The sequence below is a fragment of the Botrytis byssoidea genome, assembly GCF_014898295.1.
Source record: "Botrytis byssoidea strain MUCL 94 chromosome Unknown BBYS_021, whole genome shotgun sequence".
Classification (NCBI taxonomy): Eukaryota; Fungi; Ascomycota; class Leotiomycetes; order Helotiales; family Sclerotiniaceae; genus Botrytis; species Botrytis byssoidea.
In genome coordinates, this window is record NW_024065862.1 from 42,320 (window position 1) to 68,491 (window position 26,172).

The 26,172-nt window shown below is 44.6% G+C and overlaps 8 protein-coding genes across 8 annotated transcripts; 7 read left to right on the plus strand and 1 right to left on the minus strand.

Moving 5' to 3' along the window:
- Positions 1–898: 898 nt before the first annotated feature.
- EAE97_009185 (uncharacterized protein) lies at positions 899–13,900 on the plus strand (the record flags this gene model as incomplete). Its single annotated transcript, XM_038879700.1, has 7 exons — positions 899–946; positions 1,006–5,086; positions 5,146–8,457; positions 8,508–9,125; positions 9,193–9,252; positions 9,301–13,752; positions 13,806–13,900. 7 exons carry the CDS (start codon positions 899–901, stop codon positions 13,898–13,900), a joined length of 12,666 nt encoding a protein of 4,221 aa, XP_038729256.1.
- A 676-nt stretch (positions 13,901–14,576) lies between these two features.
- EAE97_009186 (uncharacterized protein) lies at positions 14,577–16,731 on the plus strand. The gene is made up of 4 exons (XM_038879701.1): positions 14,577–15,138; positions 15,351–15,442; positions 15,509–15,881; positions 16,003–16,731. Exons 1-4 carry the CDS (start codon positions 15,068–15,070, stop codon positions 16,430–16,432), a joined length of 966 nt encoding a protein of 321 aa, XP_038729257.1. The 5' UTR covers positions 14,577–15,067; the 3' UTR covers positions 16,433–16,731.
- A 549-nt stretch (positions 16,732–17,280) lies between these two features.
- EAE97_009187 (uncharacterized protein) lies at positions 17,281–18,806 on the minus strand. The gene is made up of 6 exons (XM_038879702.1): positions 18,570–18,806; positions 18,495–18,506; positions 18,362–18,432; positions 17,943–18,306; positions 17,663–17,830; positions 17,281–17,612 (listed from the first exon to the last, which is right to left on the minus strand). Exons 1-6 carry the CDS (start codon positions 18,576–18,578, stop codon positions 17,517–17,519), a joined length of 720 nt encoding a protein of 239 aa, XP_038729258.1. The 5' UTR covers positions 18,579–18,806; the 3' UTR covers positions 17,281–17,516.
- Positions 18,807–18,898: 92 nt separating this feature from the next.
- On the plus strand, positions 18,899–19,399 carry EAE97_009188 (uncharacterized protein; the record flags this gene model as incomplete). The annotated part of the gene is made up of 1 exon (XM_038879703.1): positions 18,899–19,399. One exon carries the CDS (start codon positions 18,899–18,901, stop codon positions 19,397–19,399), a length of 501 nt encoding a protein of 166 aa, XP_038729259.1.
- An 812-nt stretch (positions 19,400–20,211) lies between these two features.
- On the plus strand, positions 20,212–21,065 carry EAE97_009189 (uncharacterized protein; the record flags this gene model as incomplete). The annotated part of the gene is made up of 3 exons (XM_038879704.1): positions 20,212–20,791; positions 20,848–20,889; positions 20,953–21,065. 3 exons carry the CDS (start codon positions 20,212–20,214, stop codon positions 21,063–21,065), a joined length of 735 nt encoding a protein of 244 aa, XP_038729260.1.
- Positions 21,066–21,673: 608 nt separating this feature from the next.
- Positions 21,674–22,243, plus strand: EAE97_009190 (uncharacterized protein; the record flags this gene model as incomplete). Its single annotated transcript, XM_038879705.1, has 2 exons — positions 21,674–21,881; positions 21,942–22,243. 2 exons carry the CDS (start codon positions 21,674–21,676, stop codon positions 22,241–22,243), a joined length of 510 nt encoding a protein of 169 aa, XP_038729261.1.
- Positions 22,244–22,270: 27 nt separating this feature from the next.
- EAE97_009191 (uncharacterized protein) lies at positions 22,271–22,990 on the plus strand (the record flags this gene model as incomplete). The annotated part of the gene is made up of 2 exons (XM_038879706.1): positions 22,271–22,577; positions 22,614–22,990. The coding sequence occupies 2 exons, from the start codon at positions 22,271–22,273 to the stop codon at positions 22,988–22,990; spliced, it is 684 nt and encodes a 227-aa protein (XP_038729262.1).
- Positions 22,991–24,690: 1,700 nt separating this feature from the next.
- Positions 24,691–25,650, plus strand: EAE97_009192 (uncharacterized protein; the record flags this gene model as incomplete). The annotated part of the gene is made up of 1 exon (XM_038879707.1): positions 24,691–25,650. The coding sequence occupies one exon, from the start codon at positions 24,691–24,693 to the stop codon at positions 25,648–25,650; it is 960 nt and encodes a 319-aa protein (XP_038729263.1).
- Between the last annotated feature and the right edge of the window lie 522 nt (positions 25,651–26,172).

Here is a 26,172-nt window from a genome sequence, read left to right on the forward strand (position 1 = left end):
TCGAATCGAATCAATCCATTCCAGTTTAATAAGATTTTAACAAGACTGACGTAGTTGTGGTTCATTAGGTAAGCAACTATAGGTATGGATGGTATCGTATGTCCTACTTCGTACGTAGTGAATATTCAGCCTTGAGAAAAAACTAGAGCTTAGTAACTTGGATAGTAAAAGCGGCGTTGTCAAAAAGAGCTTCAATGAGGAAGAGCTTCATCAAAAATTAATCCCCTTCACCTCTCCAACTTCCTTTCCAACCCAGATCAAACTCAAATCCATAACACAATCCCCCCGTCACCTCGACCCCACCACCACCACCACCACCACCACCATAATAATTAAATCCTTCGTTCTTTAGAATTCTCTGGATTTTCAAGAATTCGACAACTCGAAGAGACTTTCTTTACTACTACCTACCTACTTAATACATGTTTCATTAACAGTCTGGTGTTTCCCACCCAACGTCATCAAATCGGGAAAATCTCCATTTATCGATACGGCAAAGTATTGAAAGGCGCCTGCACCGTACCTTTCAATACCATCACTCTTTCGATATCTCCAATTTCTTCACCAAGTACCTCGCACTACATAAGGAATCAACCCGACCTTGTACACTTTCAACTTTATTTTCTTATTCGCACTTCGTACGAAAAGTTTATCTGCGAGCAGGTAACTAGCCTTGTTTAACTTACTCATTTCGCACATTTCGCGCGACTGTACATAGTTGCCTCAAAAGTCAAGTTACTCTCACGGCGCAAACGCATCAAACGCCCATCTACCTACAGTTGGCCTGGCCATATATTGCCACACTTCTTTTTTGAGTCGTCAAGAAATACAATACCTGTAGAGGTAGTGGAGGGGGTCGTTTTCATTTACCTGCGGTTTTGCCGCGCCCGCCGTCATCATGGTTAGAATAATTAAGACAATACAGCCCAAGCATGTTGAAACCTTAGTAAGTGCCTTTTTTTCCTTTGATCAACATGCATAGTTAAGCTGACCCTATATGTTTAGTCTCCCTTCGTCAGCGAATTCGGAAAAACCGCATGCTCCATATCTCTGCCCCTCCTCCCACAACATCTCGCAGAATTTCCTACAAGATGGCCTTTTCCCCGTGGCGACCTTTATCATTGGATTTCTCTCTTGAATCGCTTCGATGTGATACTCGAAAGATTTTGCACAACATATAAATTAGCTGATGGTCCTCAAAAGGTGGACTTCGGTTGTGAGATGCTGAAGTCGAATGTAGGAGCAGCAGCGGATGATACGATGACCTATGACCTGTTGGAGTTGGGCTATGGAGAAGATGGAGATAGGCAATTGATCGAAGCGATCTTGAAGTTTTCAAAGATGCTTCTGGAAAATTGTGGCAATCGCAGTATTTATTCCAGCAGCCCACATCTGGGGAGCTTGCTCAATACTACTTCTTTGTCATTACTCGAGAATACTCTTCTTGTTACGTCCCAATTAGCGCAGAGATACAACTCTGCTATGAAGCGTGTTGGATCTGCTAGGAGTACTAAGCATCTTTTGGCTGAGCATTACAATATCGATCTCAACAGAGTTCTTCAGCTGGCACTGCCTTTCAGCAAGACTACCACTAGTTCTCCAAGCTCGGGACACCCAACAACACCCAATCCCACAACGCCTGGAGCCAAAGGCAAGGAGAAGGACAAGGCCTATTTCAACCTTCCAGTAAGCCCTAAGAATTCAACAACTGTTGTCTATGCAAATGATCTTGTTTCCATTTACAAAGGCGGATCGGGGGTCAGTACAAACACAAAGAGTCCTCGTAGGAGTTCAGTCAATACTGCTTCACCTCAATCGCAAGCAAGCTGGGATGAATGGGGCGATGTCAGAATGACTTATTATCCTAAAGCCAAGACTGAATCCGAGCCGGCCAATAATGCCTTGAAGCCAGTCGAGACTGTTCCTGTCCCTTCTGGACAACCGCCCGTTACTCCGACACCTGTTCGCAGATCATCTAACCTTGGCCCGAACGCTCAACGCGCGAATAGATCGTCGACAACTGAAGAAACATCCCCAGTATTGGCACGTACTCCAACAATGCCTGCGGATGACTCTCAACGACAGAATGCTAAAGTCATAGAGATTTCTTCAGCAAAGCTCAGATCCACAGATATCTATTCTTTGATGGAGGAGTATAGTTTGGACCTTCCCCAAGATCTGCAATATGAGCTTTTTACAAAGATTCGAATTGCAAAAGCTCTCATCTCTTCATTGGAGACTCGACAACAGGCTCTCGTGATTAGAATGCTTGCTGTTGCAAACATGGCTAATGTCTACGCCGAACCAGTCTTCCTCGAGAATATCATGAAACAAGATAGCGACGAGCCAAAGCGTTTACAATTCATCTATCAAGTTGCTGATTTGGTGCACCCACCGGCCGAAGGTGACATTGCTGTCTCTACATATATGCAAACACTGGCATTTTCAACGCTCGAGGCTATCGCGGGTATTTCGTCGAAATTTCAAGATGTCTGCAAAGCTTTGAACACTACCATAAATCACGGAGTAATGTTGTATGTCATCCGTAAAGCTGTGGCAGAGATGGCTGTGGAAGATCTCGGTGATAAATTGACAGAAAAGGATCAGTGGCGAAATGCTTTATTCTCACTCATGACCAGTCTCTGCCAATATCCCCGCACTGCAGAGGGTCTTGTCACAGCTGGCTTGATACCTATCATGATTGAAATTCTTGGACTTCGCACCACTGTGGCCCAGCGTTATCAACCGAAAACTTTGTCATTTCTGGACAATGTAGTTTATAGTGCTCGTGAAGCCTTTCAGATATTAGTCAATGCAAATGGCCTTGATCGAGTTTCTGATCTGATTGTTCACGAGACAACAGTTGCCTCAAACATTGCAGAATCCGGCAATGTAATGCCAGTCGAACATCGCTCACCATCTACTGATTATGAAGTCCCTTTCTATCAACAACAAATCTTGAAATGGCTATTCAAATTCATTCATCACATGATGTCATCTGCGAACAGTTACGGAGGCAACTTTGATCGTATCTTGCGCAACCTCATCGATTCTTCACAACTGCTGGGTAGCTTGCGTCAAATCATTGGAAACGGCCGCTGCTTTGGTTCTATTGTCTGGACTAACGCCGTTGGCATTCTGAATGGTTTTATCAATAATGAACCCACGAGTTTTGCAATCATTGCAGAGGCTGGTTTGAGCAAGGGATTTCTCGAGGCGGTCACCGGTAGTCCACTTGTGTTACCACCACCCAAGGAATCCAAGGAAGAAAAAGAGGTGAGGAGGCGGCGGCTTAGTGCCGTACACATCCCTCTCGAAGGACCTGATGGGGATGTCGCATCATCTGATGATGAAGAGGAAGATTACGACGACGACGATGACGATGATGATGATGGACCTCTTTTTGATCTCACTACCACGCAACCGCCAACGCTAGCGATGCTTCAAGCTCCCCGAGATGGCCCTCTTGCCCGCGGCATCATGCCAACCCAAGAGACCATCAATATCATCCCTCAAGCATTTAGTGCGCTTTGTTTGAATAACACTGGCATGAAGATGTTTCGAGCCTCTCATGCTCTGCGCTCATTCTTCGAGATATTCGAGAGCCCTGAGCATGTCAAATGCATGGAGTCCAACGGAGAGTTACCATCTAGTTTAGGCGCCAATTTTGATGAGTTGGCACGTCACCACCCAACCCTCAAGGGCGAGATCATCAATGCCATCCTTGTTATGGTCGTCCGAGTTGGATATTTATGCAAGATCAAGGCAGAGAAAGATAGAGCTGGCGCTAAATTGTGGGAACACGATTCCGCCGGTAATGTCATTGCACTAGGCGCCGCTTCAAGCAGCCCCTCAGATGCGAAAGGAAAGGGCAAAGCTGTCGATAGTGGCAGTGATGTTGAGATGCGCGATGCCGATGACACTGCGTCCACTCCAGTATCAAGCAAAGAACCCGACATCTCCATGACACCATACATTACTTCTGTCGCTTCTTTCCTTGCTACGGTGTTAAACAACTCATCGGTTCGCAGCGAATTTTGTGCTAGAGGTGGAATTGAGTATGTGCTTGATCTCGCCGAATCTCAAAGCCTGCCAGCAAATTTTGGAGACGGAATTTCTTCGCGAAATCTGCAGAACGTCATTGCTCTTCTCGCCGAGCAGAAACCATATCTCGTAATTCCATCTCTTTTGAAGCGAGCTCAGGCTGCCGCAGTTGTTCTTGAGCCTTTTGCCAAACATGATCTCAGCACATCCTTCTTTGCTCCATTTGTGGACAGTCAAAGTCGTGAACATGCCGACGAAAAGATATTGGCTCAAGGCACTGCTTTCGCGAAAGCTTTTGTCAATGTTCATTCTTTAGTAGCCAATTTAACCGCTTCCATACAGGGATCTCCATACAGTCACAGGAATACCCCATCCGGCTTCAACTCTATGAATTTCGCTGATCACTACAACCGTTTGATTCAAACTCTTGGCCCAATTCTAGGCGCTTCTCTCAAGGAAGAAATCTTGTTACAGAGACTTGTTCCACAGAGCTGGCAACAAATACCAGCGGCACGAATCAGGGATAATGGAATCAGTGACATGATCCCAGAAAATGTCGCTAGTGCCGAACCATCTCCGCCTGCTGCAAACGTTGCAACATCAGCTGTCGAACCTAACTCTTCATCTCCGTCCGTTGATGTTACGGCCTTGCCTGTTGCGTTGCAAGCAGAGCTTGCGAATGCAAATTCCACTTCGGATAGTACACCCGGGAAGCCAGCGAGTCAATCAACTCAGAACGCTTCAGAACTTCAGAGCCTCGCAGCCCTGAACAATTCTGCTCAATTCCGGAACTTTGGCACGTTGCGCTACCTCCTTGGTAGAATGCCTCGAGTCATTGGTGCATTTTTCCAGAACGTTGGCAAGGTCCTTCTTAGTAGGAGGAATCCTGATCCATACTACAGACAAAATCATACCACTATCGCCGAAGCTTTGGCTGAGTCTGTGCTCAAACAACTGGCACGTCCAGGTGATGACAATAATATCGGCAACCACTCTTATTGGATCGGATTGTTACATGTATTGAAAGATATGTTAGTCGACTGTAAGTACCATTTTCTAATTCTTCCCCCAAACGTGATCATGACTAATAATGCAATCTAGCCTCACGTCATGCAGATCGTCAGATCCAAACCATTAGTATTGTCTTGCAAGCTTTCAAGGAGCGTTCTGGATTTACTACCCTGAATCGCATTCTAGAAGCTTTTACTTCTGAAATCCGTGCTGGCAATAACAACTCAAGCGAGCAACAAGCGGATAACAAGACATCGGAAAAGACCGTGAAGTTTAATTTGGCGACCGTTGGTGCCAAACAGGTTCTTTCCTTGTATGCAATTCTTGTCAATTCCAAGCATATCATAGAAGTTCCGCAAACTGTGGCTATGATACCTCGCAGTGAACGAGATCGCGATCGTTCCCGATCTGACTCTTTCACACCCGGTCAGTTCGTGGTAGAGCTTCGCATGGCAATTCTTCCTACTATTCGAGGCTTGTGGGAATCTGATTTGATTGAAAAGGCCCCGAGCCAAATATCAGAGAAACTCATAGAAGTTATTCGTACTATTGCCTCAACTGAGGGTGAAACTGGAGCTATCAAGAGAACCACTGAAAATCAATCGGCTCGACAGCCAAAATCTCTCCGAAAGGCCTTTAAGATTAATTCTGACAGTGTGACCACGCTCAAAGAACAAGGCTATGACGAAGACTTAGCCAAGGAAGCCCTGTATCGCTGCTTCAATAATCTTACCAATTCAACTGACTACTGTAAGGAACACAAGAGAGAAAGAACTCGCGGGCGCTGTCCGATTCCTGACGATGATATCGAGGTTGCTCCCGAGCCTGTTGGTAACTCTAGACCTTCAAGTGGATCCACTGGAACAGCAAGTCCAAATGAGCAACCCATTGCCGTTGATCCTACCCAAACGGATGTAACAGCGATCATTAACTCACTTCAAACAGTAGCTGCAGCTCCGACATCCGGTCAAGTAGGCGCCCCTGAGCCAGCAAACGATCCTCTCACACCTCAGGGCTTTAATCGCATGATGAACCAACTCGCCCCTGGCTATGAGAACGGTGCCGGATCAAGCGCGCCTCGTGAAAGTTCTGCGGTGAAGCCTACGCAATCTATCAAGGTCGAAGAGCCGCCTTTCAAGCAAGTCACTGTTGATGACTTGAATGATGAACGAAAGCTTATTCGAGATGATTTGATTGACAAGTGCTTAGATGTCATCAACGCTCATGGCGATGTTACCTTTGAAATATCTGACTTGATTACTACCGTAGTCAACAAATCTCCAGATCACTCCGGACTGAGGAAGGTTGTCGCCGAAACACTTGTTGTTGCTCTAATGTCATTCGCAGGTGCTGAGGATGTCCGCACAGAGGGTAATAAGATTGCTGCATATGCTCATCTCTTGGCGTTAATGTTGCGTGAAAAACAATTTTACGCTGCTGCACTGGGAGAGCTCAAGGAAAATCTCCCTACTTTGCTCAGTTTCGTCAAGTTATCTCCTTCGCATTCCGCTGAGGAACCATCACCTTGGATCGCACAGATTCTTCTAATTGTTGAAATGCTTTTGAGCGAAGACGCCAAGCCAAGAAAGGCTAAGTGGACACCACCAAAAGATGAAAATGAAAAGGTTGTGGCGCCTGTCCTTGAGCATGTAGAGCTCGCAGTATCCGATGAAGAAAGAACTCAACTTTTAGAGTCTATCCTGGATATTCTTCCACGAATTGGAAGACAGGAATCCCTCGCACTTGCTGTACTTCGAATCCTTGTCATATTGACACGTACCCGCTCAGTTGCGCAAGGCATGGGTGAGAAGAAAAACATCCAGCGATTGTTTGTTATGGCAAAGCAGCTTGCAGGGGCCAGTTCAACTCGTATTCACAGCCCTCTTTTGCTCATCCTCAGACATATAGTTGAGGACGACGAGACCATCAAACAGATCATGCGGTCGGATATCAAGGCATTCTTCGATCACAATGTTCGACCACAGCGATCCCCAGTTGACCTTCAATTATACCTGAGAGGATTGCAACATCTTGCCAATCGTGCCCCGGCACTATTTGTTCAAGTAACTAACGAGATGGTCAAATTTACAGGATGGCCTTTCCCATCGTCTGAACCGACAGCTCGGGCACCATCGTTAGTTCTCAAGGGTGATCCTCCAAGTGAAAGTCCATCCACTGCCAAGGTTTCTGAAGATGCCGTCCAGCCAACCGTACAAGCCACAGAAGACCTTACACTTCAGGATCTTAAACCATCTACTGAGGTTATTGATACTGATATGCCGGATGTTGCAAAGGCAGTGTCTCCAGAGTATAAAACACCCGTAGTCGAGAATCCAGATGGTGTCATTCACTTCCTACTATGTGAGCTCCTGAATTATAAAGATGTGGAAGACAAAGATCGTCCAACCACTAGTCATGCCGACAAGTCTACTTCGCCTGAACATGGAGACGTCGCCATGGTTGGTGCACCATCCGTACCTGACTCACCTGTACCCAAAGATGGGCAATCTACCCAGGATTCCGCAAAACAGGAATTCAAAGGCGAGGAGCATCCCATCTACATTTACAGATGCTTTCTGCTGCAATGTCTCACAGAACTTCTGGCTGCTTACAATAGAACTAAGATCGAGTTCATTAACTTCAAGCGTAGCGCGCCTCCTCAAGCAATGACACCTTCTAAGCCTCGATCCAGTGTGCTTCACTATCTTCTTTCTGATCTTTTGCCCATTGGAACACTGGATTACCCCGAAACCACCACTATTCGTAAGAAGCTAACCACATCGCATTGGGCCGACTCTGTTATCACTGCTCTATTGAACAAGACTGGAGAACAAATCCTTGATAAGCTACGAGAGCAAAGTGATGGAGAGGATGAGCCTGATCTCTTGTTCGTTCGACGTTTTGTCCTAGAGAATATTCTCAAGGCTTACAAAGACGCAAGCGCTTCCACCGAACCTCTCGAGATTAAATATGCCAGAATGCTCTCACTTGCCGATCTCATGATGCATATTATGACGGGAAAGGAGAATTTAGGAACTGCAGATACTTCTGTCAGCAAGAGATCCCAGATGCAACTCAAACGTATTATGTACGAGAAAGGATATATTGCAGCCTTGACTGCTTCGGTAGCAGACATTGATCTCAACTTCCCTGGCGCCAAGCGAGCTGTCAAATACATCCTGCGGCCCCTAAAGCAGCTCACTCATCACGCTATCTATCTTAGTGAAAATGCACTTATATCTTCACCTCCAGGACAAGCTGACGATGACGATATTGAGTCTGCCACTTCAGTGTCGGATCTCGAGGACGACCGAGAAGAGACCCCTGATCTATTCCGGAACTCGACTTTGGGTATGTTTGAGCAAGGGGAAGAGGGCGATACATCATCTGATTCCGAAGATGGTAAGTGTAAACAATCATCCAACTGAATATACAAAGGCTAATCATTATAGATGACGAGGACATGTACGAAGGTGAATACGATGATGGTATGGAATATGAAGAGGAAATGGAGCAAGACGACGAGGAGAATGTCAGCGATGAAGATGATGATGAAGATGGCATGGGTCCTATCGAAGGTCTTTCTGGCGATCATGGTGTCGATGTCGAAGTCATTATGGAAGACGAGGATGAAGACGACGATGACGACGACGATGACGATGATAGCGAAGATGACGATGAAGATGACGAGCATGGTTCTGACGGTATGGAGGAAGATGATGCTCGTATCGAAATTCTCGATGAAGCCGGAAATGTCCAAGAGCTTGCGGAAGACGAAGATATTGATGACTGGGAGAGCGAAAACGATGAGGACATGCAGGAAGACGACGAGGAAGATTTCGAAGAAGGCTACGAAGGAGCAGGAGGAGACAACGACGACGCACACGTCCATTCTCATTCCATGGGTGACATGGGCCCCATCGGCAACCTTGTTCGTGTGCTTGCCGGCGCTGGTGATGAAGAAGATGCCGTTGAAATGCTTCAACGTCTGGAAGAAGAAGGCGTTGGTGATCCGGAAGATGATGAGGAAGAACCTTTGGGTGAATACATGGAAGAAATCGAAGAAGAAGGTAAGCTTCAAAGTAGCGTCATCGGCATTGAAAGATCCGCCTATGAAGATTTACTAACTTGTCACAGAAGATGAAGACGACGAGGATGATATGGATGAAGAGATGCTTTTTGAGCACGCATACCCAGGTCAGTCTAATATCAGACCAAGTTCTATGGTCCGACTAATAAATCAAGCGGATGGCCCTGGTCCTGTCTTTGGTTGGGAAGGAGATGTTGAGCCTCCAATGGTCATCAGCCACCGTGGACATCAAGGCCGACATCGCCATGCATTCCCCAGTCCTTTCCCATTCCTTCCCGGAGGTTCGCGCGATCCACTTGGTGGTAGGTTACAACTCTTAGAATCAGAACTTATGAGCAGTTTTCTCGCAGAAAGACAAGCCGTCTCGGACCTGGCGGCAATCGAGGATGGCCTTCAAAGACAAAATAGGACTGATAGACTTGTAGTACCAGATTTCCGTTACCGAGCACATAGATCCGGCGCTCCACCCCCATATTCCATAGATGACGGCACAAATCCTCTACTCCAACGTAATGGCCCAAGCGCTTCAAGCAGACCTGGCCATCGAGGACCTCAAATCGGCAGCTGGATTCAAGCACCGGGACCCGGCGGCAGCTTAATAGACATGAGTAGCGTTCTTGGCGGACGTGCTTTCGGTGATAGCCCCGAACAAATCCTTGACATGATCAGATCCTTACGTATCCCAGGATCAATCGCTCGTAATGGACAAGCTTTACAGTTTCATATTACCGCTGGTCCTGGTCAGTTGCCTAGAGAACTCGAGGCAATGTTTGGAACACGCCGTCCTCGTAATGACAACCACCGCGATACCAGCGAGCCTGGAAGCGCTACATCTTTCTCTACTCAATGTACAGCTGCAAGATGGTCAGAAGAGTCTAAGCTACTTTTTGGACCAAGCAATGTTGAGAACGCTCAAGAGCTTAAGAATGAAATCATGGCAGCGCTCGTACCTCCTGCCATTGAAGCTGACAAAGTTCTCAAGGCAGCCGAACTGGAACGAATCCGCGTATTAGAAGAAGAAAAGAAAAAGCGATTAGAAGCAGAAAAGCTGGCTAGGGAAGCAAAGGAGGCAGAGGAGAAGGCAGCCAGAGAGAAGAAAGAGGCCGAGGAAAAAGAGGCTGCTGAAAGAGCTGCAGCTGAGATGGCGGCTGCTCAAAGTGCCCAGGCCGATGAATCCATTGAAGAGCCTGTCGAGGCGGATAACGCCAACGCAACTGATGCCATGGAGGGTGTCCAGAGTGAAATTCCAGGAGCTACCAATGCAGAAGCACAAGAAACAGAGGTTCCAGCTGCTGATCGTCCTCGAGTAATGACCATGATTCGAAACACGCCATATGATATCACAGACCTGGGCATCGACGCAGAGTTCCTTGCAGAGCTTCCAGAGGATATCCGCGAGGAAGTCATCATGGCTGCTGTTGCCGAGCGACGTCAACAAGCCACTGCGACAGGTTCACAGCCAACCGACATTGAACAGGAATTCCTTGATGCCCTCCCAGATGACATTCGAGAGGAAATCATGCAGCAAGAAGCACAAGAACGCCGACGTCGTGAACGTAACGAACGACGAGAGGCTGCTGCAGCAGCAGGCGGAGCTCCACCAAATGGAGACATGGATCTTCCAAGTATTCTTGCAACCTTCCCACCAGCTCTTAGACAAGAAGTTCTGATGGAAGGTGATGAAGATTTCATGGCATCTTTGCCTCCGGACCTCGCTGCCCAAGCACGTCAATTACGCAGAGGTCAGCCAGATCATGCTGGCCACCCTGGAAGAGCACCTGTAGGCGTCATTCGACGTCCAGCTCCTGGTGAAGAAAGTCGAGGGGCTCCCCAGCAACCAAGAGCTCGTCGGGCGATCGTTCAAATGTTGGACAAACAAGGTATCGCAACACTTTTGCGGTTGATGTTTATTTTTCAACACAGCAGTTTCCGAAGCACGCTCAACTCAGTTTTGCAAAATGTAGCATTGAACAAGCACAACCGTGCCGAGCTCATTAGCACCCTTCTTCATATCCTTCAGGATGGTAGTGCTGACATGACCGCAATCGAGCGAAGCTTTTCCTATCTGTCCGTCAGAGCCAAGCAACCAAGAGAAAAGGATCCTAAGACTCCAACACAAACTCTTCGACGAACACTTACTGGTCTCGGCTCGCTCGCCCAGACGAATTCTGAGGCATCGCCACTCATGGTAGTCCAACAATGCTTGACAGCTTTGGTCTATCTTGCTCAAACCAATTTGCATGTCGCATCGTTCTTCTTGACCGAGCACGAGCCATCTGGTGGACTCAAGCGAAGTCTCAGTCGGAAAGGAAAAGGAAAGGATAGCAAAGCCCCAAGATACGCTCTTAACTCTTTGCTCAGTCTTCTAGATCGTGATTTGATTATGGAGAGTGCAACCATTATGGAACAACTTTCACTCTTACTTAATCTTATCACTAGCCCTCTCATTGCGCTAGAACGAAAGCAAAAAGAGGCTATCGAAGAAGCAGAAAAGGCCAAAGCGAGCGCAACTGCAGCCGAGACAGCCGAAGCTACTGGTTCCGCCGATGCACCCAATCCTGACAACGTTACCGTAGGTGAGAGTGAGTCTACTGAACAACCACCGGTAGCACCAGATGCGACTGCTCCTGTAGAAAACACTTCCGCTGGCTCGACATCTGCTCCAGTACTTCCGACACTCGTCATTCCTACTAGCGCTGATGCCGGCGAGGCCTCCGTCGTCCCAGATACTGACTCTTCGAAGCCCGAGGATGCTTCTAAGCATGAACAGAAAAAAGTCCATGTTTTCACTCCTCCTGTTGTTCCAGAACACAATCTTCGCCTGGTTACCAATATCTTCTGCTGTGAGTGCAACTCAAAGACCTTCCGCGAGACATTATCAACCATTAAGAATCTTTCAACGATTCCTGGCGCGAAGGCCATTTTCGGAAAGGAACTTATCGCCAAGGCTCGAGCATTGGGAGAAGTCATATTAGTAGATCTCGAGGACCTTCTTCCTCAGATCCAAAAAGCTAGAACCGGAACTGAAATTCAGGGCGTCGCATTAGCCAAGTTCTCACCACCGGCGTCCGACCAGCACAAACTTCTACGTGTTCTCACTGCGCTAGATCACTTGTTTGATCCTAAGCGTGAAAAGAAAGATGATGCAGCCAGTGAAGCAGAGTTTTCCTCTGAGATTGTCGAAAAGCAGGATCTTGTGTCTAGCCTCTACGAGAACTCCACCTTTGGCCCAATGTGGGAGAAATTAAGTGCTTGTCTCAGTACAATTAGGCAACAAGATCACATGCTTAGTGTCGCCACTATTCTTTTACCTTTGATCGAATCCCTTATGGTTGTTTGCAAGAACACTACCTTGAAAGACACACCACTCAATCGAAGTGCAAAGAATAAGGAAATGGTTCTTGCTAGTCCCGTTCCAGAGTCTCGAATGGAGAACTTGTTCTTCACGTTTACTGAAGAGCATCGAAAGATTCTGAATGACCTAGTCCGACATACTCCAAAGCTCATGTCTGGCACATTCTCTCTATTGGTAAAGAATCCTAAGGTTCTCGAATTTGATAACAAGCGTAACTACTTCAGCCGCAGCATTCACAGCCGAAGTCAAGGTTCTCGTGCAGTTCCTCCACTACAATTGTCTGTCCGTCGAGAGCAGGTATTCCACGACTCTTTCAAATCTCTATACTTCCAGACTCCTGATCAAATGAAGTATGGCAAGTTAAGCATTCGTTTCCACGGAGAAGAGGGTGTTGATGCAGGCGGAGTTACTCGTGAATGGTTCCAAGTTCTCTCTAGGCAAATGTTCGACCCTGGCTATGCTCTTTTCATCCCCGTGTCTTCTGACCGTACTACTTTCCATCCAAATCAATTGAGTAGTATCAACGAGGAGCATCTAATGTTCTTCAAATTCATCGGTCGTATCATCGGAAAGGCATTATACGAAGGTCGTGTTCTTGATTGCCATTTCAGCAGAGCAGTTTACAAGCGCATCTTAGGCAAGGCTGTTTCCGTCAAGGACATGGAATCTTTGGATCCAGACTATTATAAGTCACTCATATGGATGCTTGAGAATGATATCACGGACATCATTACCGAAACCTTCTCCGTCGATAACGACAAATTTGGCGTTGTGGAGACCATTGACTTTATTGAAGACGGACGCAATGTTCCAGTGACAGAGGAGAACAAGCACGAGTATGTTCGATTGATGGTCGAATGGAAACTTACAGGATCTGTCAAAGCACAGCTTGATGAATTCTTAAAGGGCTTCCACGATATTATCCCAGCTGAACTGGTTTCGATTTTCAATGAGCAGGAATTAGAGTTGCTCATTTCTGGACTACCTGAAATTGATGTTGATGACTGGAAGAGTAACACTGAATACCACAATTACTCGGCATCTTCTCCACAAATTCAGTGGTTCTGGCGTGCCATTCGCTCATTCGACAAAGAAGAGCGAGCCAAGTTGTTGCAATTCGTCACGGGAACCAGCAAAGTACCCCTTAATGGTTTCAAGGAGCTGGAGGGTATGAATGGTTTTAGTCGATTCAATATTCACCGAGACTATGGCAACAAAGAAAGACTTCCATCTTCTCATACTTGTTTCAACCGTAAGTTACACTCTCAAATCATATATCTAGTCATATGCTAACTCAACCTCTAGAACTCGATCTTCCAGAATATGAAAGTTATGAGACCCTTCGCGCTCAAGTTCTTACTGCCATTACAGCAGGCAGTGAATATTTCGGTTTTGCATAAACATCAATTGCAAGGTCGAACATCTTTTTCCTAATTATGATATCATGCATGGCAGGCTTATGATCAGCATTTGGCGGCGTCAAGCTTTCTTCTTTTGGCGATATTTATGAGGACAAGGTGGTCTTCTATAACCAAAGTGATGGTTTTACGGAGGACGGGTTTGCTTTTTTATGGGTTGGAGGATATGAAACTATGCGATATTAGCTAGACAGATAAGGTGATGGATGAGGATGAATGGTTATATTTGGTTTGAGATCTTCGGGGAAGGATTCTTTCAAAGCGAAGTGCAGGTCGTTTAAAAGATGATTTCCCAGGGGAGGATGATTAGATAGATAACCCATCAGACACAAATTTCCAGAGGGGAAAAATGGCAAATGTAAAAAGTAGATAGCTTTTAGTAGTTAGTTAGCATACGGAATTATCATAGATTGATGAATTCGAATATGTTGACCGTGTTTGGTCTAGAAATATGAGAATAGAATAACGTGATTAGCTACGAGTAGTAACGAGAGCCCCTCTGTCATATCATACATAGGTAATCTCATAATATGATGTTGTGGAGTTTTGATTGGCCGCGTGGTTGGTTACCACAGGGCTAGAAAACGGAAAAAGCCGATCATTCGGCACGGACGTTATCTTTTTCGAAACCCCGCAAAAATTATTTCTCTCAAATGTCAATGTCAAAGGGTTCATTCATTTCTTACTCTACGGCTTCCTTTTTCTTCATAGTTCATATTTCAGACATTTGACTACCACACAACACAGAGTAACGTCAAGAATATTCTCAATCACAAGAGCTGATTGAATTTCTGTATACGACCGACAGGACGAACTTGCGCATATTAGAAGGAGGGATCCAATAGGACGTTGAAATTGATTCTGATACATTCAGAACAAACATATACTCGAGAAAACTTAGTTGCATTAGAGATTATTGTGCAGGTACAAGAAAACTGTAAACCTTACACGGAATCTGCGAACGAACGGACAACGAATAGGACGAGGCGAAAGGAAACGTGCGCTACCTACTGCATTTGCGACTATAATTACGATTGCGCATCTGAGAGGAGACTTGTCTATAGCTGCGACTGCGAGTTGATCAACGATACGAACGAAATATAGAGGGAAAAAGAAACAGAGAAGAAAAAGAAAGGAAAAGAAGATAAAATGGCGACAAATTCAATCAAGTTACTCACGGGTAACAGTCATCCTCAGTTGGCAAAGTTGGTTGCTGATAGGTGGGTTTATTTTTATTTCTTGCTTTCATTCTTCGGGATGAGCGGGTTGTTTTGGTGATACGGGATGAAATATATTTGCTTCAGGGTGGTGGAATGACGAGCGCTTGGATCTGTGAATGGGGGTTTGAAATATTGACGAGAGATGAGCTATTCGAGTGCCAATCTTAAGGATGGAGATGTGAAAGAAGATGCTAACGAAATGCATTTCGCAGATTGGGCATTGAGCTTGCAAAGACTATGAGCTTGAACTACTCAAATCAAGAGACCAGCGTCACAGTAGGAGAGAGTGTCAGAGATGAAGATGGTTAGTTCTCCTGGCCCCTCATTCCATCGCATACCCGAAGTCAAACTTCTAAACCTCACTCTCTAGTCTTCATCCTCCAATCCACCGCACCCGGCGATATCAATGATGGGCTCATGGAACTTCTCATCATGATCAATGCTTGTAAAACTGCCTCAGCACGTCGCATTACAGCTGTCATCCCGAACTTCCCCTACGCACGTCAAGATAAGAAAGATAAATCCCGCGCTCCTATTTCTGCGAAACTTATTGCAAACATGTTGCAAACGGCTGGCTGCAATCATGTTATTACTATGGATTTACATGCAAGTCAAATTCAAGGTTTCTTCAATGTTCCGGTCGATAATTTGTATGCGGAACCAAGTACTTTGAGATGGATCAGAGAAAACTTGGAGGTTAGCAAGTGTGTGGTTGTTAGTCCGGATGCGGGCGGTGCTAAGAGGTGAGCCAATTCTCCTCATGTTATCCGAAAGAGTACCAGTATATCTGCAAGGCGCAGGATCTGAATAGGACGGAGCAAGTTTTTTCAAAACGAGGAGCAAAATAACTAACGAAATCCTTAGAGCAACCTCCATCGCCGACCGTCTTGACCTTGGCTTTGCCCTTATTCACAAAGAGCGCGCTCGTCCTAACGAAGTATCCCGTATGGTCCTTGTCGGTGACGTTGTAGACAAAATTGCCATTCTCGTAGACGACATGGCCGATACCTGCGGCACCCTCGTCAAAGCCGCTGAAACTGTCATGGAACACGGTGCCAAGGAAGTCGTCGCTATCGTAACTCACGGAATTTTGAGCGGAGCAGCAATCGAAACATTAAACAAGAGTAAATTGAGCAGAGTCGTTGTTACAAACACAGTTCCTCTGAGAGGAAAGGAGGAGACTTGTGGAAGATTGAGAGTTATGGATATCAGCGCGACGTTGGCCGAGGCAATCAGGAGGACGCATAATGGAGAGAGTGTGAGCTTTTTGTTCACTCACGCACCTATGGATTAAGGGGCTATAAGATGTGGTCGCAAAGACACTGGAAGATAGATCAAAAAATGGTTTCTTGGGTTTCACTCGGGGTTTGTGGGTAGGCATGTAGATAGAAATTTACTAGGAAAAGAAAAAACAGCAGTGCGGATTGCAGAAGATGGGATTCTCTCTCTTCTTTTTGTAATGCAATATCCGCTTTGCGTGGGGTCGTAGAGGCCTTACTCACTTACATAGGCACGTTTAAATATGTTAGATAGGGTCTTCTCCATATATACATAGGTGTGCGGGAATCAGAGAAATTTTAAATGCATCGATATCGGTTTTTTGTTGTGTATGTGTGTGTGTGTGTGTGTGTGACTACCAGGTACCTAGGTACTTATGTGCCTTGATAGGGGAGAAGAGAAAGAGACGATATCTAGATTATCTAAACTACTTGTATATTTGATTCTACTGAATGTTGTTTCTTGTAAAGTTACAAACAATCAATCTTACCAATCGATGTTGCTCCAGAGTTTTGAAATGAAGACATATCAAGATCAGGCATTTGTTTTATTTTGAATAAATTTCCTATTTTAATTTTGATGTAGCTCATACATCTTCCTTCCTTACATTGTTGGTCTAGGATTCTAGGAGAACAATATGTGGATTCGAGGCTATTTTAGTTCGGTAATTTGCTAGAGTCTGGCCTGTCATTTATCTTAAAGAGCACTAACCGAGCAAGTGTTTGGTATAATATCCATTCAACAAGGAAAGGTTGGGCAAGGCAACAAGATTGGAGAATAGCATAAACAGAGCTGGGATGTGTAAAGTGAAACGAGTCGTGAAAGGGGAGATGGTCAAAAAGGAGAAACCGAAAGACGAGATTTCAGTATGAGGGACGATCCACTGCATTTGACAATATATGGGAATATCAAAACATATTAATAGCACATCATTTGCATTCCAGAAACGCCGTCCTAAGAAGTAATATGCAGTCCATTTTAAATTGGTATCTAGCATCCTGGTATAATGCTTTTTTGACCTGTTGAACCCGGCTGAGAATTCATTCCACTCGCCAAACATCCAGAAAGACTGCCATTTTATTACCCATCGTGAAAACCCTCTACTTACGCATAGAAGAAGCTCTGCGCTTGCGGGCATCAACCTTGGCGTTCTTGGCTTCAGAGACACGCTTGGCGAGGATAGCGGCGTACTCGTTCTGGAACTATGTTAGAGGATAAATTTCGGAAGAATAACGGTTCGACTTACGGCAGCATCCTTGGTGCGCTCAGCGTTACGACGCTTAAGTGCGAGTCTATGACGCTTGTGTTGGAGACGTTGAGGGGTGACCAAACGTTGGATCTTTGGTGCCTTGGTGTAGACCTTCTTTCCCTCACCCTTTGGTTGAACCTCACGACGGATAACAAATTTACGGACCTAACCCAGATATATCAGCATAACGCTTTGGATTTACTTCTCACACTCCATCCTCAAGCACCAGCACGAAGCGGTTGAGAGTGATGGGCGGAATGATGTAGGGAAAACGTACATCATCCTCCTTGGTGAGCCCAAAGAACTTTCTAATCTTGGTGGCACGCTTGGGGCCCAATCTCTTTGGGTGGACAACGTCGGTGACACCTGGGATGTCGCTCTCTCCTTGCTTGACAATGCTCAAAGCGAGAACGGACAAATCCATGGCGACGATGCATCCACGGACGGATTTACGCTTGCGCTCACCAGTTCGGCGTGGGCGGTAGCAAGAGTGACCCTCGGAAAGGAGAAGTCTGACACGGGTTGGGTGCATAACACCTTGCTTCATTGGGAAACCTTGCTTGTCGTTACCACCGGTAATCTTGAAGATGTATCCCTTGAACTCGTCTCCGACGGAGTCTCCTGGAACCTCAGCGCCCATTCTGTCGAACAAAAATTAGATTCTTTCGTTGTGCTCGGTGTCGCGAGAAAATATACCTCTTGTCCATGAAGACACGGAGCTTGCGCTCGTCTTCGATATCGATGAGCTTTTGACTGCCATTGGCAGGCTATTGAATATTGTCAGTTCGAATTCTTCGATCGTGTTCATTTAACTGGGTTCGAAACGTACGAATGAAATGTTCTATCAATCAAAACATGTTAGCAGATACTCAATCAATCAATTCCAGCATAATGAAATACATACCAACTTCATCTTGACGGTGGTAAGTGGTCAAGTGGTCGAGGTTGTCGTCGGTGATTTGTCGCTGAGAGGAATGAAGACTTCGAAATTTTGGAAAGTTCGAAATTCTCAGTGCGAGACGCTAGTATCGTTAGCGCGAATTTCAATGTGGATCAACAACCGAGATCATGTGATATGTGGCATCGGGTCGGTCAAACATTTTGCCAGACCCCTACGAACATGCTCGATAATTTCTTGAGAATTAACAAATGTGGTGTTGACTTTACGTCGCGCGAATAAACTGTGATTGAATCTTTTGTCGAGCACAAATTATCATCCCAAAAGCCTCAAACATGATTCCCCTTCACACGAGTGTTGATCAACCAATTGAAACCATACAAAATCCACTACCGAGGCTTCTTCAAACCCCATCTGGACTCGCACTGCTAGAGCTTCAAGGAACGATAAATCTTCCAGAACCGGATATTGAGGATGATGACCCATCGAATATTTCAAATTCTTCAGAACAAAGTTTCCAGACTCCGATTGGTCGCCTGATCTTCCCCGAATATGACCCATCAAATCCAGATAATACTAAGTGGATGAAGCGTGTCTATCTCTACGTGGGCAAGCACCAAAGACTCACGGGAGAGGTCAAAAAGCTTCCAAGAGCTTACGCTGTTATTAGGAAGAGGAATCGTGAGATATCCTCACAGACGAATGGTGATGTCTCGATGCGAGGGTCCGAGTCAGAGGTTGGGGACGAATTGGAAATCGTTGAAATTGTGAAATGGAAGATTCTATTTTCAACAAGACCAGAACCAGTAGGAGCTATGGTCACTGATACCACTTGAAGTTTGGAGTCATCAATTATTCACTCGAGAAAGAGGAAATGCTCTCGAAGCATCATTGCCGTTTCAATGGCCATGATTATATGGCCAAGAGATCATGGACAGGCTACGCGCCACTCAGCCCTCTCACACTATGGATCTCCATTACCCACAATATTGACTTGATTGTGGTATTTCAATGTCCGTTAGCATTACCAGAGAACCACTCCAAGACAAGCGGGTCCTTGACCGGGGTCTTGTAGCGAACACATCCCCGAAAACAATGTAAGGGAATGAATCGTGTTCCTGAAGCTTTAAACTTTGATATTACTAGCTGGGGAAACTCTTCAACCTTTTTACATGGAGCTATGAATGATTCAGAACGGCGTCGGGGGTGAGATCGGACGCACTGTTCGAATGATTCTCGTTCTACGAATGGAATCTAGTGAATAATGGGAGAGATATTTTCGAGTTCGCTTCATGCCATGACTCTTATATTTGATGCATTGAATCACAGTCACATATATGAAATCTTTTCTGTTAGAAAGTAACGATGATTAACAAACCCCATTTGAATTATGATTCAAAACAAATTGCTGTAAGCAACGGATCAGCAGCCATTACGCAATAAGAATCATAGATAAATCATGGAATTCGGAATCATTTTCATTCATATGGAGATTTTTTGGAGGTCTCTTTGTTGAGCTATTTTAAGGACACTTTCTTCATTCTTTTCTTGCTTTCAATCCTCCGTCAAAACATCTCCGATAACCCATATCGTCAAATAACAGATAAGTAAAAGCTTTAACACAGCAGTCTACCGAGCATCCTTCAACATGAGGTTCATCCTTCCACTCTCGTTGTCCCTCATGGGCTTCGGCCTATCTGTTGTACATACTTTCATGGACTCTCATGTCGAAGTCCTTACACCTACTCGCCTCAAGCAACCCTCTATTATATCATCATTATCTCTTCTCCCAACAGTCCAAAATATCGCCTTTCTAGCCACCCTCCCGGCACTGGGTATCTATACACTAGCTCTGATCAGTATCGGCATCATGCCAAGCAACGTACAAGCACTCTCCTTTGGACCAGGCGGTCTGGATCATACGCCACATTTGCCGCCAAGCCCACTTGCGTCAGCCCATAAGCAACGAGCACATCCTAGAGATATTTCTGTTGTAGCCACCAGCATCATGCACGAAAATTCCTACCATGTAGCTGAAGCTTTGATCAAGAAATTTGGAGACTTGCTCAGACGCGTTAATAGCGAGCATGTCGAATTCGAGAGCTCAGGAAGTCTTCTAAAGTTTGCCGCTTTGGGTAGGGACAGTGCAGATAAAGGTGAATCAACAAATATCGACCCACATGAATCATGCACAGGCTCGAGTGATCAACATCATGTTACAAAATCAGGTCCGTATACCTAGTCTTGATTTTGGCATCGCCAATACTAACGATCCATGATACAGATCTAAAAATTCAACGCAACAGCAATACGCTTCAGTCTGGAGGTTCGTGAGAAAGTCTTTTTGACGCTTTAAATACGTCCGATACTGATGAGTGTTTTCCCACAGATGTGAAGTCCGGATCACTCATTTCGAGAAGCCGCTGGCAAGATTTTATACATCTCTGCTGGGGTCTAGGGGCGCATTATGACCCACATAAAAATAGGTGTGATGGTGACTGATTATATTCGTATGGATATGATATTGGGGGATTTGGCGGTTAGGGGAATGGTGAGCGGCTTGCTTGATAATCTATATGGGGTGGTTTTCCGTTATGGTGTTACTGCTGGACAGCAATAAGGGCTTGTAGCTGACAATCCAGTCATTATCCTTTGGGAATAGCGTTGTTAAATTTCAATATTTCCAACACAATTTTGAGTTTCAAACGACAAGTCTTATATTGCTCGACCATAGATCAAGTATTGAAAGGGTTGGATTAATCATGCTGTATGGTGTGGCGGTTCTGCATCGGTATTTTCACGTTGCTCATTATCTGATGCACCCCTACTTCATTCTTTCACCACTGAATCTCCATTCAATATACTTGTCATTCAGACGATACTTCTCGGATAGTCATATGATTCTCGATCATAGCAGTAATTCACTACAGGATCTTATCTCATTTCGCTTTCAAATTTTCAGTTCCTTTGGTCTCCCACAAATCCCAAAGCTTTATCACACAAATAATTCCATCACCAAGCTCAACCGATGTTGCATTGAGCGGGAAAATACTCGACAGAAAATTGCCAGCATAAGTTTTTGTACTAATACGACGGAGGGTATGGACAATATGGACATCGATGGAAATGGTATAGATGGGATTGGTGAGGGCGCAAATGTGACCAACACAGTTGAGATGGAGAATGATATTTCTATGGAAATGGATCAATCCGCAGATGACAAGGGTGCAGAATGCACATGTGAACCAAATGGACAGCATAATGGTCTGTATGACACATCTCCTGCAACAGAAAGTTTGCAAAACTCGACCATCACACGTACGTATTTCGCACTTTTTTCTATTTCGCAATGACATCCAACTGATCCTGCAATAACAGCGGTCATAGCTTCCACAAAAATAAACCGTACACAGAATATAGTACAGATATCCCCTCAGCCTGGAATTTTCCGTCGATTCCGCGACTTTCCAGCAGAAGTTCGCTGTATGATATGGAAATATCACGCAGAAGATGAAGAAGACTTCGGAGAACCGCGCACGCTCACCATCATTGCAAAATATTCTGGTGAGAATACCAAAAATAATACACGATGTAATTACGTTATGGAATTATTACATCGCATGGAGCTCACCGACGAATATAACACTCGTTCCTTTCAAAAGAATGTTAAATGCCCATGAACAGCACAACCCGCACCATCGTACAAGATGCCAGCTTCTCTATACGTCAACAAAGAAGCACGATATGTTGGTCAAGGACTTTATTTAAGGAGTCATTTCCTGATGTCTATTCTCGAAACCGAGAAACCGGTCTATTTTCGCGAGGACCTGGATATACTTCATTTTTCGGGCTGGTTCACCTTCAATACTTTTTGTGTACAATTTACATTTATGCAGACGAAGGAGACATCCGTCAGGCTTGCGATGGAAGCAAACCGTCGCGTCATAATTCCTTATGATGAGGAAGATATTCCGTTGCATCTTCGATGTGTCGTTTGCATGCATAATAATCGGGGTTGGAATCGTCCAAATCCTTGTGTAAAATGACAAGACTTGAATCCGAGAGAACGTCTAGATGACTACATCAAAAATGTTGCCGTGGGAACGGAATCATTTGGACTATCCGAGCGAATCAATGCTGAAAAATTCGCAGTCAAGCAGACCCAAAGAATGCAAAAACTGCGAATAAAAGCACTTCAATATATGAACTGGGGCTTTAATAAGCTTAACACTTTAGTGCTGGGAATGGATATTCATTTGGTTTCGGATACGATGCATCAGAGAAGACCTGAATGGGTGGAAGACCGCTGGAGGTTCAAAGAGGATATCATGAAATACTTGACAGACAAGGCGTTTGTGGAGATAGAATTTTTGTCGAAGAAAGAAAGAATTCGTAGAGAGATTTGGAGATTGGGATCCTCGGATTAAGCTTGGCTGGTAAGCACTGGGAGTGATGGGTGACAGTGAGATTCATTCAAGAGATCAATACTGTATCGTGATGGTTTACTGCCGTTGGAAGGCATAAGAAGAATTTGTGATCAAAAATTAGCATTAGACGTATAAGTCAAAAGTGGAGAAAATGTTTCCTCTAAGAGGAATATCAAAAGAGATTTGTGACCAACAAGAACGCCATATTTTCAAGACTACATTATCATTTTATGTATTATACATCAGAAACTCAATGATTTTTGGCCTTTTGTGTTGTCAGTAAGTTGTCAACCCTTCAACGATATGAGTTTTATGGCTTACTTGATAAGTTTCAAACTTGAAAGAATACGTGATATATCCGCCTACACTCTTCGCTGAGACACGTCTGGTATATGTCTAACACTCCACACTAGCGTTTGATCAGGTTGTCAACATAGAGCTTGTGTTTCTCTGTCCACCAGCTTCTTTTTGCCCTTTCCAGTGCAAAACTATGTGAATATCGACATAGTACGTGTGTATATGATATATACATATGGATGACTTTCGCTTAGAGTTGGATATTCTCAAATCAACACTTCATGACCCCAAGTGGCAAAACAATTTTGACCTCGAAATTTTGAAGGAATCCTGCAAGTCTTTAATCAAACATCCAATCACCGGTTTGACGCCCAGAGTTCCCACCGTAGAAGAAGAATACTTAGGCATTGGATTTCGACCTGAACAGAAGAGGTGATGTAATGTTTTCGGTTCAAACGAATGTAGAACTCATGGATTCGAGGCTAGGTGTACACTTCCAGTTTTGCTTCGTGATGAGAGGTATATCCGTAATGGCGTTGATCACTTTAGAGGATGTAATCATATTTTTCAACCCTCATTCGCACATTCTACTGACCTTGACTACATTGTCAAACCTCGACATACGCGTTATGCCCTATTTGTGTCTGTCAGAAAGATGTCCTCTGAAGCAAGATTGAATTCTGATCTTAGCTTCATCTTTGTCACATGGTCGACGGAGCGATAGAGCCGCTCAAGGAAACTTCAAGAAGATTCGGGATCTCAACACATATACTCACTTACCAACGAGACAATCTTCACTTTTTGATTTCACTTTCCAATGAGTAGGTAATGTTTGCCGACTTGATCTTCCATCTTGTTCCAGTTATAGATTGGACAGAACCTCGTGATCGATATAAATTTAATACGCGTCATGATAGAAATCTACCTCGCTTACGTCATTGTAGTATTTTCTTCTACCAGCCATTTGGGGCTGGTGGAGGTATACTAAGAATTAGCTCCTACTCACAATTTATTTAATTCTCGCAATTGATATTCTTTGCCCAAACATACCCCAAAATCTCAGCTCCAAATTCGGCAAAGTTTTCGAAATCATTGTAATCCTTGCAACATTCTCTACAATTTAAGATTCTAAGCGACATCAAGACATATTATTCCAGGTGCAGGTTCGAACAGCTGCGAGAAAATTGTATTATAATATCCAAATTCCTACAACGTGTCAAAAATATTGTACGTTCCAACCTTAAGCTCGAATTTTCGTGTCCCAGACCCCAATATTCTTTTACTTGCCAAGAGATCACCCTTCACTGTGATTATACCTTAGGAATCTCGGACTTTCAGGTCGACTCATATCCTCATCAGTCTTACCCAGAATAGTTCACGTCAAATTGAATTGGCGAATCAGTATGTCTACTCAAGTAACACAAAGTCGTACCTCGCGGGGACCTGCCTCATTTTCGCAACTTCCTTCTGAGATTGCGGAAAGGATTTTCAGGTACTCTTTACCAGGTCCTCGGATCATCACCATCGATGTAAAACACAGTCGGATGGAAGATTCTGAAATCGGGGATGGCCTTGCTCTGGATCTGAAAAAATCCCGGGAATCCTGGGAGAAAAAGCGGGAGGACAAACATTTTAGAGAAAAGCTGGGACTCCATGATCCGAAAGATCACCACATGATCTTAGAAGTGGAAAGGGCCTTCGCTATTCAGACCATTCCAGCTTTATTACACACTTGTTCACTATCAAGAAAAATAGCTCTGGAATACTATCAATTTTGGGTCCGAGGAAAACATTTGACAATTTGCATCGATTTCAACATTGACACTCTCCACTTTGAAAGCTATTTCGCGTGGAAATACTTCACGCGAAATTTAGGAGAATTCTGTGGTAGAAATCTCCGTACCGTTATGATCGCCTCAAATAGCCAGTGGGGGTACAAAGATGGAGATCGATACACTATAAACTACAACGTGCTTTTGAACAATCTCCTTGATGAAAAGTACACTAAACAAAGATGTTATTACGTTAGATCAGACGATGATTTTATCGACGAGATGGCCGAGAAAGTGAAGTTTCTGGCTCTTGGTGGAGAAGCGGAGTGGAGCTGGCGCCCAGACTGGGCAGAAATATTAAGAGATTTTTGGAAGCTCAAAAAGATATGGTGGAGATTCATGGACGATAAATCTGTCGAAGATGGATTAAAACAGGAGTGGAGAAGACTAGCTGCAGGTATTGACGATATATCAGAGTGGTTTGCCAGAAAAAAAGAGTTCGCCCACGTCACAATACCAAAAACTCAGCGCATCAGCTTCCAAGATATACAAACCAGGCAGAGACTCGGCGAAGGATTCGATATTGAGTAGTGAGATACATGTGCTACCATAATACAGGGTCTTGGATAAGGATCTGGAGGGCTCTCGAGCTATTTCAAGAAGTGATGCTTATCTTGGTATAGAACCAACTGGGATCGTATGATTTTCGATTCGTCTCGAGGCCAAATGGCGCAATCGAATGTTGCTACATTTATGAGTTTCGTGGTCTATCTCGTCGGGACTGCAAAAAGGAGTTTCTGTCAATTTGGAGAACATATAATGTGTAATGGGTGTAATTAGTATCTAACGAAGGCAGAAGATATCATCGCCATGGTTGTAGGATCTCTCGAAAATGTGCACATGCATATTTGAAATTAGCTTATCCAAATTTGGTTCTTCATATCTAGATCAGTAGTGAATAATGAATTTGTCTAAATCAGAAAGCTTGAATGGTGCAACTCAAACTTTCGTGATGAAGAAGAAATGCCAATAATTACATTCGAAGTCAGCCCAAACAAGGAAAGGCTTTGGGGTGAGAAGTAATGATGTTGTCGTCGAATTACATACATTTGT

What these genes read in the sequence shown, in the direction of transcription:
- EAE97_009187 (XM_038879702.1), bottom strand. An exon ending in CGTGTCTTCATGGACAAGAG is followed by an intron (nt 18,307 to 18,361) that starts GTATATTTTCTC and finishes TTTGTTCGACAG; the next exon opens with AATGGGCGCTGAGGTTCCAG. An exon ending in AGCGCACCAAGGATGCTGCC is followed by an intron (nt 17,613 to 17,662) that starts GTAAGTCGAACC and finishes ACATAGTTCCAG; the next exon opens with AACGAGTACGCCGCTATCCT.
- EAE97_009186 (XM_038879701.1), top strand. Translation starts at nt 15,068, where the DNA reads ATGGCGACAAATTCAATCAAGTTACTCACGGGTAACAGTCATCCTCAG. An exon ending in GCAAAGTTGGTTGCTGATAG is followed by an intron (nt 15,139 to 15,350) that starts GTGGGTTTATTT and finishes TGCATTTCGCAG; the next exon opens with ATTGGGCATTGAGCTTGCAA. An exon ending in GATGCGGGCGGTGCTAAGAG is followed by an intron (nt 15,882 to 16,002) that starts GTGAGCCAATTC and finishes CGAAATCCTTAG; the next exon opens with AGCAACCTCCATCGCCGACC.